The sequence below is a fragment of the Hyperolius riggenbachi genome, chromosome 12, assembly GCF_040937935.1.
Source record: "Hyperolius riggenbachi isolate aHypRig1 chromosome 12, aHypRig1.pri, whole genome shotgun sequence".
Classification (NCBI taxonomy): Eukaryota; Metazoa; Chordata; class Amphibia; order Anura; family Hyperoliidae; genus Hyperolius; species Hyperolius riggenbachi.
Window position 1 is genome coordinate 57,982,977 of NC_090657.1, and position 15,710 is coordinate 57,998,686.

Consider the following 15,710-nt stretch of genomic DNA (forward strand, 5'->3'; position numbering starts at 1 on the left):
CCATAGTTATTAGCTGCCTCAGCTGACATTGAACAAGCATGTGTATGGAGCTTCAGTTATGAAGAGATAAAATGTGAGTTAATAAGTAAGGTGTGATAAAACTTCAGATACGTTTAGTGAATGAACGCCATAGTGAGCTGTTAGGGTGAATTGTAGTTGTGGGCGTTGCAGTGTTCCATAAACCTCAGTGATTGGCTCACACCCTGTAACTTGTGTTTACAGCTCTCCTCCAGAGACCCAGCCGAGAAAGGTTGACACCGCTCACTGCTGAAGCCCGGCTCCGAGTGGAGACGCTAGAAATGGTAAGGCTGCTTTAAAGACAGAGCTCTGATGGTCTCAGTTAGAGGTGGCTCGAACATCTGATTTTCGGTTCGCGAACCTCGAACGCAAACTTCCGCAAAAGTTCGGTTCGTGCAAACTTTCGCGAACCGCAATAGACTTCAATGGGGGGGTGAACTTTGAAAACTACAAACATTCCTGCTGGCCAGAAAAGTGATGGAAAAGATGTTTCAAGGGGTCTAACATCTGAGTTTTTGCATGGCGGAGTGGGATAGACGCCAAAAGTCCCGGGGAAAAATCTGGATTTGACGCAAAGCAGCGTTTTAAGGGCAGAAATCACATTGAATGCTAAATTGGAGGCCTAAAGTGCTTTAAAACATCTTGCATGTGTATACACTCATATAGCCGTCGTAGCTTCATTGTGATACGCAAGCCCCTTCACCGCGGCAAGGTAACGATCACGAAGGGGAATTGACACATGCACATGCCTTTTGTTTTGTTGTTGCAGCTGCAGTGCAGCTAGAAAAATTAGGCAGGCGTGTACACGCACCAGAAAGGCAGGCATGTACACGCACCAGCGGCCTTAAAGTTTACAGAATCTGCCTGGAGTCCTGGACCCTGTTGGTGGTGGCGGAGAAGGCAGTCAAGTGGCCTGCAGGCAGAGATGCTGTGTGGGGAGCGACTCAGTCTTGGGGCAGGCAGCCAGTCACACGGCGTGCAGGCAAAGATGCTGTGTGTGGGCACTGACTTAGTCTTCGGGCGGGCAGTAGCCCTCCGGGATCCATGCCTCATTCCTTTTGATAAAGGCGAGGTACTGAACACTTTTGTGACCTAGGCGACTTCTCTTCTCAGTGACAATGCCTCCAGCTGCACTGAAGGTCCTTTCTGACAGGATGCTTGAGGCAGGGCAAGACAGAAGTTGGATGGCAAACTCTGACAGCGCTGGCCACAGGTCAAGCCTGCGCACCCAGTAGTCCAGGGGTTCATCGCTGCTCACAGTGTCTACATCCACACTTAAGGCCAGGTAGTCTGTTACCTGCCAGTCAAGGCGTTGGTGGAGGGTAGATCCGGTAGGGCTAAGGCGAGGCATTGGACTAAAGAATGTCCACATGTCTGACATCACCATGAGATCACTAGAGCGTCCTGTCCTTGCCTGCGTGGACATGGGAGAAGGATTACTGGCAATGGTACCTTTTATTCCGTTGTGCTGTGACATCACCCTTAAACGCACTGTAAACCATAGTTGCCAGCTTGTTCTGCGAGTGCTGCATCCTTTCTCCCTTCTGGTGATTTGGAAACCTCTCCGCCACTTTGTGCTTATACCAAAGGCCTAGTAGCACGGGCACCTAGTACAGCTCATTCCCCTTGAGTTTTTTTATACGGGGGTCCCTCAACAGGCTGGACAGCATGAAAGACGCCATTTGCACAAATTTGGATGCAGACGTACTATCCTTCTCCTCATGCTCCTCCTCAGTGATGTCAGGTAAGTTCTCCTCCTCGCCCCAGCCACGAACATTACCACGGGAAAGTTGAGCAGCACAAGCCCCCTGCAACGCCTGCTACGGTTGTTCTTCTGCCTCCTCCAAAAAAAAACCTTCCTCATCATCTGACTCCTCTTCCCCACACGACTCTTCCTCCTCCTCCCCCCTCCTCTGTTCTGCCGCAGGTGTTGAGGAAACATCTGGTTCAGACAATTGATCCCACGACTCTTCCTCTTGTTCCTGTAACTGTTCCTGTTCACACTCCTCCACAGCTTGATCCACCACTCTACGCACGGCACGCTCCAGGAAGAAAGCATATGGGATCAAGTCGCTGATGGCGCCTTCACTGCTACTCACCAGGTTTGTCACCTCCTCAAACGGCCGCATGAGCCTGCAGGCATTTCGCATGAGTGTCCAGTACTTCGGCCAGAACATCCCCATTTTCCCAGAGTGTGTCATACTGTAGTTGTAGAGATACTGGTTGACGGCTTTCTCCTGTTGTAGCAGGCGGTTAAACATAAGGAGGGTTGAATTCCAGCGAGTCGGGCTATCGCAAATCAAGCGTCTCACCGGCAAGTTTTTTATCTGCTGAATATCGGCCAAGTGTGCCATGGCCGTATAAGACCGCCTGAAATGCCCACACAACTTCCTGGACAGCTTCAGGACGTCCTGTAAGCCTGGGTACTTACACACAAATCTCTGAATTATTAGATTCAGCACATGTGCTATGCAGGGTACATGTGTAAACGTTCCCAAATTCAAAGCCGAAATGAAATTGCTGGCGTTGTCACACACCACGTTGCCGATCTCCAGTTGGTGCGGGGTCAGCCACTGATCCACCTGTTAAGAGAAGCCAGGAGAGCTGCTCCAGTGTGACTCTCCGCTTTGAGGCAAGACATGTCTAAGATGGCGTGACACCGTCGTACCTGGCATGCAGCATAGGCCCTGGGGAGCTGGGGCTGTGTAGCTGGAGAGGAGATCGCAGCACCAGTAGAGTTGAACTGCCACTCAGCCAAGGAGGAGGAGGACGATGACAGCGAAGAGGATGTAGCAGGAGGAGTAGGAGGCCTGCCTGCAAGCTGTGGAGGTGTCACAACTAGGTCCGCTGCACAGCCACTTACTCCCTGCTTGCCAGCAGTCACCAGGTTGACCCAATCGGCTGTGTAAGTAATGTACCTGCCCTGACCGTGCTTGGCAGACCAGGCATCCGTGGTCAGATGGACCCTTGACCCAACGCTGTGTGCCAGAGATGACACCACTTGCCTTTCAACTTCATGGTACAGTTTGGGTATCACCTTTTGGGTTAAATAATTGCGGCCTGGTATCTTCCACTGCGGCGTCTCAATGGCCACAAATTTTCGGAAGGCCTCAGAGTCCACCAGCTGGTATGGTAACAGCTGGCAAGCTAACAGTTCCACCAAGCCAGCTGTCAGACGCCGGGCAAGGGGGTGACTGGCAGACATTGTCTTCTTCCACTCAAAAATTTTCCTCACTGACACCTGGCTGCTGCTGTGGGCAGAGGAGCAGGAACCGCTCAAGGTGAGAGGCGGAGTGGAGGAGGGTGGCTGTGATTGTGAAGGTGCAAGGGAGAAAGCGGCTGAAGATGATGCACCTGAAGGAGGAAGAGGAGAAGGAGGGTGGCTTTGCTGCTGTGTGCTGCTTTTCAGGTGGTCTTGCCATTGCAGTTTGTGTTTTTTCTCCATGTGCCTTTGTAAGGCAGTTGTCCCTACGCGGGTGTTGGCCTTTCCACGGCTCAATTTTTGGCGGCAGAGAGAACAGATGGCATTGCTCTGATCTGAGGCAGACAGAAAAAAATGTCCACACCTCTGAGCCAAGGGGTGTGGGCACTATGGTGGCGTCAGCAGCTGACGTTGAAGGGCATGTTGGCTGGCTTTCCATAGGTGGCGATACATGGCGCCGGACACTGCCACCAGCTGTTTCTGACGACGAGCTCCCCCTGCTTCGTTCAGGAACTTGTCTCCTCCTACTCCTCTCTAACTCCCGCTCTGAACTGTCCCTCTGTTTATCTCCTCATTGGGAACCCACGTGACATCCGTATCATCATAATCATCATAATCCTCCTCTCCAGCTTCACTTGCATCAGACACCTCCAAAACTGCACCAACAGCAGGTACTTGATCATCCTCCTCCTCACATCTTGCGTCTATAGTGTCGCCTAACTCAGACATATGAGGTGGTGTAACTTGCTTAGCGCCTTTATCTTGTTGTAACAATAATGGCTGTGAATCAGTGAATTTCCCACCAAATAACTCCTGTGAAGTGTCAACTGCAGCGGATGTGGTGCTTCTAGTAGTGCTGGTGGCTGCTGAAGATGAGGTGTTCTGTTTTAAATAGTCAACCACGTCCTGACAATCTTGGAAGTTGATGGGACGTGCCTTTTTCTGAGCACTATACTTTGGTCCTGGGCCACACAAAATCACGTCAGCACGACCTCGAACAGACCTGTCATGTGGCCTGCCTCTGGGTCTGTCCATATCGGTGGGGATGAAGTGAAAGGTATGCACTGACTTGACTAATACAATGTGCAGTCACACAGGTGCAGTGAAAGGTATGCAGTGACTGATATTACAATACAATGTGCAGCTGTCACACAGGTGCAGTTAACCGGTATGCACGGACTGGTATATTAAACAGCGTGCGGTCACACAGGTACTGTGAACAAGTGAACAATTATGCAATGACTAGTATTACAAATGTGCAGCTGTCACACACACAGGTTCTGTGAACAGGTGCAGTGACTAGTATATAATATAACACTGCGTGTGCGCTCACGTAGGTAGGTGCACTGAACAGGTAGGTATGCAGTGATTGGTATTACAAATGTGCAGCTATCACACACACAGGTAGTCACTAAATGTGCTGGGCCTGGCAGTGGCACAGTAGGAATTACCAAGAGGCCAAGGGCCAGCTGCGACTGACTGACAGGGCTGTATATGCAACGCAAGTGTCTGTGGGACACACACACAAAAAAAAAATAGATCACAAGAACAACATTAGCTCTCAAAAGAGCTGTTGAGGGGTGCTTTTTAACAATAAGTATCAGCAAGGAGCAAGCTAACAAACCTAACAAGATCCTAACTAAGCTTTCCCTATGTCTACAGCAGGTTCTCTCCCTTCTCTAATTACTGCAACCACACGAGTGAGTGAAAAGGCTGCGGCTGCCTGCCTTTTATAAGGGGGGGGGGGGCTGCAGGAGGAAGTGTAGCCTGATTGGCTACCCTGTGTCTGCTGACTGTGCACCGTGCCATTTCTGTATAGAACTAAACTTTGAACTCATGCTAAACCAGGGGTCAGGAACCTTTTTAGCTAAGAGAGCTATAAATGCCACGTATTTTAAAATTTCCCTGAGAGCCATACAATATCTCACGTCCCTGTTGCTATGGTGATGTGTGTACTGTTGATCCGCCTGGCAGCGGAAGTATCAGACACGTCTTCAGCTTCTCTTGGGTTTCAGCAACATCAGCAATTTCCCAGAGAGCCAGACAGGAGAAATACAGACTAACCGCTTGTACAATTAGCTAGCTAACTTGGGGGTTGATTCGTTTCATAGGACGAGATCCCCGCACTTTGGGCCAATAGGCTGCCTGTCAAGTGACAGACAGCCTATTGGGCCATTCAAAGTGCGGAGATCTCGTCCTACAAAGTCACTGGACCTGACATGGTCCAGGGTGGGACAGTTGGAGCGGGCGTTAGTTTTGGGGGGAGCGCGAGTAGTTCGTAGTGCATGCTACAGCAGTAGCGTGCCTACTTTGAAAATTGTACTTGCGCTGTCACTCGAAGCTGCGCTGCTTGAGCAGTGTTGCTTAGTGAATCAACCCCTTAAGGTGTGAGCCAGATGTAGCCATCAGAAGAGCCACATCTGGCTCCCGAGCCATAGGTTCCCTACCCCTGTGCTAGACTAATCTAGCCTGTGTACAGCAGCCTGATGCCTTGGCCAGCAATCAGCGCGACAGATTGACTCGGCCGAGCGCTTTGCTCTCCCTACTAACCCCACCCAAATAATTGAAAGTTCTGAAAAAATTGATTGGAACTGTACATCAAGTAATTGACAATCCATCACACACCATACAATTCTTGATAAAGTTAATGTGACATTTCCAACATGTCCAAATCTCCAAAAATTGAAAAAAAACAAAACGGAAATTCGATCGGATTTATCAATCGAAAACAAAAGCTCTCGTTTTTTGGGGGGGCAACCAATAGAAATTATCGAATTGGTGAAAAATTGGATCTTTTAATTGTATGGTGGGTGGCCACCTTAAAGGGATACCTAGAGAGACTTAAAGAGGAACTCCAGTGAAAATAATGTAATAAAAAAGTGCTTCATTTTTACAATAATTATGTATAAATTATTTAGTCAGTGTTTGCCCATTGTAAACTCTTTCCTCTCCCTGATTTACATTCTGACATTTATAACATGGTGACATTTTTACTGTTGGCAGGTGATTTAGCTGCTGCATGGTTTTTTTTTTTTTTTGGCAGTTGGAAGCAGCTGTAAACGGCTATTTCCCACAATGCAGCAAGGTTCACAGACAGGAAACTGCCAATAGTACGTACTTAGAGTTTCTTGTGGGAGGGGTTTCACCACAATATCAGTAATACAGCGCCCCCTGATGGTCTGTTTGTCAAAAGGAATAGATTTCTCATGTAAAAGGTGGTATCAGCTACTGATTGGGATAAAGTTTAATTCTTGGTCGGAGTTTCTTTTTAAAGATGAATAAAAAAGAAGAATCGATACTTACCCGGGGCTTTTTCCCGCCCCATAAACACGTCTCTCTAAGTCCCACGCCATCCTCCCACGGCCTGCCGTTCAGCCCACGATCAGCCCCGTTATCACGTTCAGTCGATGCCAGTCAGGGTCTACTGCGCATGCGCAGACCTCCCGTGGGAGGACTACGTGGGACTGAGAGAGACGTGTTTATGGGGCGGGAGGGAGTCCCGGTTAAGTATCGATTCTTTTTTTTTTTTATTCATCTGTGAGTCTCTTTAAGCTAGAAAAAAAAAATCAGTTTTACTCACCTGACGCTTCTACCAGCCCCTTGCAGCCGCCCTGTGCCCTCTCAGTCACTCGCGGATCCTCCTGTGCCCCGCCGCCAGCTGGTTTTATTTTCGGCTGACAGGCTCACTGCGCCTGTGCAGGCCTGGCCACGCATCTCCTTCTACACGTTCCCGTCCGCAATAGTACTACTGCGGATGGGAACGCGTTGAAGGAGACGCGAGGCCAGGCCTGTCTGCAAATAGAAAGTAGATGGCGGTGGGGGACTGGAGGATCTGTGAGTGACTGTGAGGGCACAGGATGGCTGCAGGGGGCTAGTAGAAGTCCCAGGTGAGTAAAACTGATTTTTTTTCCCCCTGGCTTAAAGAGACACTGAAGCGAAAAAAAAAATATGATATAGTGAATTGAATGTGTACTATGAATAATTACTAGAAGATTAGCAGCAAAGAAAATATTCTCATACTTTTATTTTTAGGTATATAGTGTTTTTTCTAACATTGCATCATTCTATAATCTGTGCAGATTACACAACACTCAGCATTCAAAATGAGTCTTTCAGAGCAGACTGTTCACTTACAGTTGAGATAATAAAAGTCAGATAACAACCCTCTCCACGACTAACTTAGTCGGAGAGCTTAATGGCTTGTTTGCATAGAGATAACAACTGGAGTTTCTCAACTCTTCCTGTACTGGAAACAATTAGACTGATGTATCTGATCTTAATGTTTTATTTCTTAGCTGTACTACACATACAAATCATAATTTTTTTTTCGCTTCAGTGTCTCTAGGGAACCTAAACTGAGAAGGATATGGATTTTCCCTTTTAAAATAATACCAGTTGCCTGACTCTCCTGCTGATTCTGTGTCTCTAATACTTTCAGCCACAGCCCCTGAACAAGCATGCAGATCAGGTGCTCTGACTGACGTCAGACTGGATTAGCTGCATGCTTGTTTCAGGTGTGAGATTCAGCCACTGCTGCAGCCACAGAGGTCAGCAGGACTGCCAGGCAACTGGTATTGTTTAAAAGGAAATATCCACATCCCTCTCGGTTTAGGTTCCCTTTAAGTGTCCCTTTAACAGTTTTTCAGCTGGATGTCAAAGGTTAGCACATGTGTATTTTACATTCCATATATAAATATTGTCTGCCAATGCTATAGTTTAACACGGTATTTACATTTAGAAAGCACTCTTTACTGGTAGCTTCTCTTGCAGCAAGTGTCCTCAGCAAATTGTGTTTGTAGTGATTGATTGATTGTATAATTCATGTAGGCACTTATGTTTCTTGGCATAAGCCCAACAGAAGATCAGAAGCATTTATTACGATCCCAGCTACAGGTGGACGGCAGTGGAACAGTGTCTTATGGAGGTGATATATTTCTATGAACTGCATTATCACTCAATATTTACCATGTGTGGAGCATATTGGCATGTGGAGCGCTAAAGGTGCCCACACTTCAAATGATGTATGGGCAGATTGACCTAGAGACAGATCTTTCTGCTCCTTGCCTTGACAAAGGGGACCTTGAGCGGCCCCCGAAACAGTCGTCGGCCTTGCAGATCTGACATTGATTGCACGTGTATGTGGTGGGACAATACATTTCTGCACTTGTTGTTCCTTCAAGCCTGTGTGCGGACTCCTTCATATCCAAGAGACAGATCAGACGATGTATGGGTAGATCGACCAAGAGACAGATCAGACAATGTATGGGCAGATCGACCAAGAGACAGATCAGACAATGTATGGGCAGATAGACCAAGAGACAGATCAGACGATGTATGGGCAGATCGACCAAGAGACAGATCAGACGATGTATGGGCAGATAGACCAAGAGACAGATCAGACGATGTATGGGCAGATCGACCAAGAGACAGATCAGACGATGTATGGGCAGATAGACCAAGAGACAGATCAGACGATGTATGGGCAGATAGACCAAGAGACAGATCAGACGATGTATGGGCAGATCGACCAAGAGACAGATCAGACAATGTATGGGCAGATCGACCAAGAGACAGATCAGACGATGTATGGGCAGATCGACCAAGAGACAGATCAGACAATGTATGGGCAGATCGACCAAGAGACAGATCAGACGATGTATGGGCAGATAGACCAAGAGACAGATCAGACGATGTATGGGCAGATCGACCAGGAGACAGATCAGACGATGTATGGGCAGATCGACCAAGAGACAGATCAGACGATGTATGGGCAGATCGACCAAGAGACAGATCAGACGATGTATGGGCAGATCGACCAAGAGACAGATCAGAAGATGTATGGGTAGATCGACCAAGAGACAGATCAGACAATGTATGGGTAGATCGACCAAGAGACAGATCAGACAATGTATGGGCAGATCGACCAAGAGACAGATCAGACGATGTATGGGCAGATAGACCAAGAGACAGATCAGACGATGTATGGGCAGATCGACCAAGAGACAGATCAGACGATGTATGGGCAGATAGACCAAGAGACAGATCAGACGATGTATGGGCAGATCGACCAAGAGACAGATCAGACGATGTATGGGCAGATAGACCAAGAGACAGATCAGACGATGTATGGGCAGATAGACCAAGAGACAGATCAGACGATGTATGGGCAGATCGACCAAGAGACAGATCAGACAATGTATGGGCAGATCGACCAAGAGACAGATCAGACGATGTATGGGCAGATCGACCAAGAGACAGATCAGACAATGTATGGGCAGATCGACCAAGAGACAGATCAGACGATGTATGGGCAGATAGACCAAGAGACAGATCAGACGATGTATGGGCAGATCGACCAAGAGACAGATCAGACGATGTATGGGTAGATCGACCAAGAGACAGATCAGACGATGTATGGGCAGATAGACCAAGAGACAGATCAGACGATGTATGGGCAGATAGACCAAGAGACAGATCAGACGATGTATGGGTAGATCGACCAAGAGACAGATCAGACGATGTATGGGCAGATAGACCAAGAGACAGATCAGACGATGTATGGGCAGATCGACCAAGAGACAGATCAGACAATGTATGGGCAGATCGACCAAGAGACAGATCAGACGATGTATGGGTAGATCGACCAAGAGACAGATCAGACAATGTATGGGCAGATCGACCAAGAGACAGATCAGACGATGTATGGGTAGATCGACCAAGAGACAGATCAGACGATGTATGGGTAGATCGACCAAGAGACAGATCAGACGATGTATGGGCAGATAGACCAAGAGACAGATCAGACAATGTATGGGCAGATAGACCAGGAGACAGATCAGACGATGTGTGGGCAGATCGACCAAGAGACAGATCAGACGATGTATGGGCAGATCGACCAAGAGACAGATCAGACGATGTATGGGCAGATCGACCAAGAGACAGATCAGACGATGTATGGGCAGATCGACCAAGAGACAGATCAGGCGATGTATGGGCAGATCGACCAAGAGACAGATCAGACGATGTATGAGCAGATCGACCAAGAGACAGATCAGACGATGCAAGGGCAGATCGACCAAGAGACAGATCAGGCGATGTATGGGCAGATCGACCAAGAGACAGATCAGACGATGTATGGGCAGATCGACCAAGAGACAGATCAGACGATGCAAGGGCAGATCGACCAAGAGACAGATCAGACGATGTATGGGCAGATCGACCAAGAGACAGATCAGACGATGCAAGGGCAGATCGACCAAGAGACAGATCAGGCGATGTATGGGCAGATCGACCAAGAGACAGATCAGACGATGTAGGAGCAGATCGACCAAGAGACCGATCTGTCTCTGATCAAATCTCTTCAGAGATTGATCTGTTGGCTGCTAATACACCGCAGACCGATTTCCGATCAGGTATAATTGAATCGGAATAGTCGATCGGCCGCCAAGTCGCTTGATGTATGGGCACTTTAAAGCGGAACAAAGTGTTTCAGTTTCACTTACCTGGGGCTTCTGCCAGCCCCTTGCAACCTTCCTGCCTGGCGCTCGTCCTCCACAATCCTCCATTCTCCCGCTGCCAGTTAGTTGCTTTACCGTCATACCGTGGACTTGTAAGTCGACGGCAACTGCGCCTGCGCGCCTGCGCGCCCCAAGCCACATGTACCTTTTGCGTTCCAGCCCACAATAGCATCCTGCGCTAATAGCGCAGAAAGCTATTGCAGGTGGGAACGCAAAGAAAGATGCGCATGACCTGGGGTGCACAGGCACAGTTGTCGCGTTGGCAGTAACGAAACTGCACCGTGACAGGAGAACAGAGGATCATGGAGAACTGGCATAGGACAGGAATGCTGCAAGGGGCTGGCAGAAGCCCCAGGTAAGTGAAATGTGTGTGTGTGTGTGTGTGTGTGTGTGTGTGTGTGTGTGTGTGTGTGTGTGTGTGTGTGTGTGTGTGTGTGTGTGTGTGTGTGTGTGTGTGTGTGTGTGTGTGTGTGTATATATATATATATATATATATATATATATATATATATATATATATATATATATTTACAGTGGGTTGCAAAACTATTCGGCCCCCTTGAACTTTTTCACATTTTGTCATATTACTGCCACAAACGTGAATCAATTTTATTGGAATTCCACAGGAAAGACCAACACAGAGTGGTGTACACATGAGAAGTGGAACGGAAATCATACATGATTCCAAACATTTTTTACAAATAAATAACTGCAAAGTGTTGTGTGCATAATTTTTCGGCCCCCTTTGATCTGCAGTCAGTTGCCTATATACATTGCCTGATGAGTGCTAATGACTAAATAGAGTGCAACTGTGTGTAATCTAATTTCAGTACAAATACAGCTGCTGTGTGAGGGCCTCAGAGGTTGTCGAAGACCTAGGTTCTCAACATGCGGTACACGTACCCCAGGGGGTACTTCTAATAGTTCCAGGGGTACTCAGGCTTGATATACTTAACCAAGAATAACAAATTTTAGAGTTTTACAAAATGATAAATCTTATTTAAACATCAAATAAGTATTTTAGCTAATTAAAAGCAATAGTAAATGCTTGGAAATGGTTTAGATCCAATTATCATGTACTACTACAAATAATATACATTTGTCAAGGGGTACTTGTGATAGTGTTTGCTATGCTAGGGGGTCAGTGGTGAGTACAGGGTTTTAAAAGGGGTACATACCAAGAAATGTTGAGAAACACTGGTCTAAGAGAATATTGGGAGCAACAACACCGTGAAGTCCAAAGAACACACAAGACAGGTCAGGGATCAAGTTATTGAGAAATTTAAAGCAGGCTTAGGCTACAAAAAGATTTCCAAAGCCTTGAACATCCCACGGAGCACTGTTCAAGCGATCATTCAGAAATTGAAGGAGTATGGCACAACTATAAACCTACCAAGACAAGGCCATCCACCTAAACTCACAGGCCGAGCAAGAAGAGCGCTGATCAGAAATGCAGTCAAGAGGCCCATGGTGACTCTGGACGAGATGCAGAGATCTACAGCTCAGGTGGGAGACTCTGTCCATAGGACAACTATTAGTCATGCACTGCACAAAGTTGGCCTTTATGGAAGGGTGGCAAGAAGAAAGGCATTGTTAACAGAAAGCATAAGAAGTCTCGTTTGCAGTTTGCCACAAGCCATGTGGGGGACACAGCAACCATGTGGAAGAAGGTGCTCTGGTCAGATGAGACCAAAATGGAACTTTTTGGCCAAAATGCAAAACGCTATGTGTGGCGGAAAACTAACACTGCACATCACTCTGAACACACCATCCCCACTGTCAAATATGGTGGTGGCAGCATCATGCTCGGGGGGGGGGGGGGGGGGGGGGGTGCATCTCTTCAGCAGGGACAGGGAAGCTGGTCAGAGTTGATGGGAAGATGGATGGAGCCAAATACAGGGCAATCTTGGAAGAAAACCTCTTGGAGCCTGCAAAAGACTTGAGACTGGGGCGGAGGTTCACCTTCCAGCAGGACAATGACCCTAAACATAAAGCCAGGGCAACAATGGAATGGTTCAAAACAAAACATATCTATGTGTTAGAATGGCCCAGTCAAAGTCCAGATCTAAATCCAATCGAGCTGTTTTGCAAAGAAGAATGGGCAAGGATTTCAGTCTCTAGATGTGCAAAGCTGGTAGAGACATACCCTAAAAGACTGGCAGCTGTAATTGCAGCAAAAGGTGGTTCTACAAAGTATTGACTCAGGGGGCTGAATAATTACGCACACTGACTGCACTCAGATCAAAGGGGGCCGAAAAATTATGCACACAACACTTTGCAGTTATTTATTTGTAAAAAATGTTTGGAATCATGTATGATTTTCGATCCACTTCTCACGTGTACACCACTGTGTACTGGTCTTTCACGTGGACTTCCAATAAAATTGATGCATGTTTGTGGTAGTAATGTGACAAAATGTGGAAAACTTCAAGGGGGCCAAATACTTTTGCAACCCACTGTATATATATTATATTCAGTTCCACTTTAAATGAGCATTAGATTTTTATACTTTGCCAATATTGTCCTTTTTTCCGGTAAGACCAACTTCTTTCCAACTCCGCTAACCATACTGTAATTGTCCTCGATTCGATATTGGAAAATTTGATTGAAATATATCTATTTTATAGAACCCCCCAAAAATTGATTTAATAAAATGAACTAAATAAAACAAAACAAATCAATCTGTGTGTGGCTACTCCTTACCCTTGATAACAAAGATTTGACTGGAATGTGGGGTATTGAAAAAAGATTTGTCAGACTTTGTTATTAAAGTGAACCTCCAGACTAAAAATCTACTCAGCAGCGCTGAAAAGGCTTTGTGTTTTTTTAACAGTTTCACAGCATCAGAACTTTGTTTCTCTTATACAAGCCTCATTTTTAGCTGCACAGAAGAAAACTGCCCGGGCTTTTTTCCCCTGATGCTGTGCAAAGCTTGATGGGATTTCTGATTTTGTTGTTCTCATTCTGCTGTTTTGGTGCAATTTTTTTTTTTTTTTTTTTTTAATTTGACATTTGAAGTCTAGCGTGTGCAGCTGGGAGGGGTAATCAGGACACAGGACAGTTGGAACTGTGTCTCCTGCTCCCTGTCACCTCCTTTCAACCAAAAAGATGGCTGCCCCCATGACAAAGATGGCAGCCCCCATGAATCACAAACATTTGCCTGTTCTTTTAAAATAGAGTGGGTAAGAGATTAGATTACTTATCTATTCTAATTAACATAACTAATGTAACTTGATGACAGTATGTTTGTTTAGGCTGAAGTTAGATAGGCTCTTCCATTATTATGGGTGTTTTATACCTACATGTTGTGTCTCTGTTAGACTTCGTCAGGGTGAGCAAAGAGATATTTAACCTCCAGCTAGAAGACCGAGACCTGGGACAACTCTTGAGAGTAAACAATGGCGCCCACTTGTTGGACTCCGCTACCCTACAGGTAAAAATTCTCTAACGGTTGTCTTAGCAATTGTGTGTTGGTGTATGTCTACTTAAAGAGGAACTGTAACCAAGGATTGAAATGTATCCCAATCAGTAGCCGATACCTCCTTTTCCCATGAGAAATCTTTATATTTTCTCAGTTAGATCATCAGGGAGATCTGTATGGCTGATATTGTGGTGAAACCCCTCCCACAGTGTGATGTCATAACCATGGTCCTGACAGTTTCCTGTCTGTGAACCTGGTTGCATTGTGGGAAATAACAACTTTTTTCAACTGCCAAGCAAGCCATATCTCACTCTGTGTATAGAACTCTCAGTAACGAACATTCCATATAGATCACCTGGCAGAACTAAAGATGTCACCACCTGTGATACATTTCAGGATGTAAGTCAGGGAGTGGAAAGATTTTATAATGGCCAAACACTGATTAAATAATCTATAAAGTAATATTGTAAAAAATAAGTAATTTTATTCATTGTGTCATTTTTCACTACAGTTCCTCTTTTAGTGTGCTTAAAGGGAACCTGTACTGAGTAAAATTATTTAAAATGGACACATGAGGTAAATTCAAATGAAAATTACATAGTTACCTTGCCATCAGTTCCTCTCAGAAGCTCACCATTTTCTTCTGACAATGATCCCTTGCAGTTCTGACAACATTTTGTCAGAACTGAAATATATCAGTTGCTGTCAGTTATATATCATTCGCTGTCAGTTATAGCTGAGAGGACAACTGATGTGCCCGGTAATGTCCATGTTTCCCTATGGCTCAAGTGGGTGATATTACAGTTTAACAGTGTGCTGACCAGGAAGCTGTTATGGGGTAATGGCCATTTTCAAAATGGAGGACGGAGAATTCCATCGATCACAGGGGACAAACAGGATGCGGGAGAGTAGAAAGAGATTGAGGAGTAGACTACACAGGAGGTAAGTATGACTTGTGTATGTTTATTTTGACCTTTAATTTTCAGGGGTTTTTTTGTAGCACTATATAAATACATAATAATAACAGGCAGAGCTCAGCCTACTCCTAACAGGACTCTGGTATGGCACACACAGAATGCTCCTGGCTGGACTTTTGCTTCTCATGCTGCATCTCCTGTGTCAGTGGGAACTGGAACAATAAAACTTATAAAAAGAAAATAGACTAGTTTGGTTTAGACTAGAGGACTACTCCATCGAAAAAAGTTAAGCAGTTAAAATCTGGCAGAACCGACGGGTTTTGGACTAGTCCATCTCCACAGCAGTTGCTAACTCTAACTGACAAAAAAGTGTGCAAGCGAGTAGGGAGGCTGGCTGGTATTTTACTATTTGACAGTTAAACTGCCCTTCTGGAAATGCTTTTGAAAACAAAGAAACCCCTGAGAATCCCCCATGAGTAGATGGACTGGCGGTTCTGTCAGATTTTAACTGCTTACGTTTTTTGCTGGAGTGGCCCTGTAAAAAATGTTACAACTGGTTAGAAATGCTGCTGTCAGCTGTTACTGCGCTCTAGTAATGAATCTTGACCTCTTTGGGCTACTGTGAGCCACGCCTC

General features: G+C 46.1%; 1 protein-coding gene across 4 annotated transcripts in view; it reads left to right on the forward strand.

The window, feature by feature from the left end:
• The window catches only part of STXBP4 (syntaxin binding protein 4), a 190,140-nt gene that overhangs the window by 46,297 nt on the left and 128,133 nt on the right, over nt 1-15,710 (forward strand). For all 4 annotated transcript variants that reach the window (XR_011025330.1, XM_068263627.1, XM_068263625.1 and 1 more), the window contains exons 7-9: nt 223-302; nt 8,048-8,144; nt 14,058-14,170. Coding sequence is in view for 3 of the 4 variants with exons in the window: in XM_068263627.1 (XP_068119728.1) it covers nt 223-302; nt 8,048-8,144; nt 14,058-14,170 (290 nt within the window). In the remaining variant the exon portion in view is untranslated. The remainder of the gene's footprint in view (nt 1-222; nt 303-8,047; nt 8,145-14,057; nt 14,171-15,710) is intronic.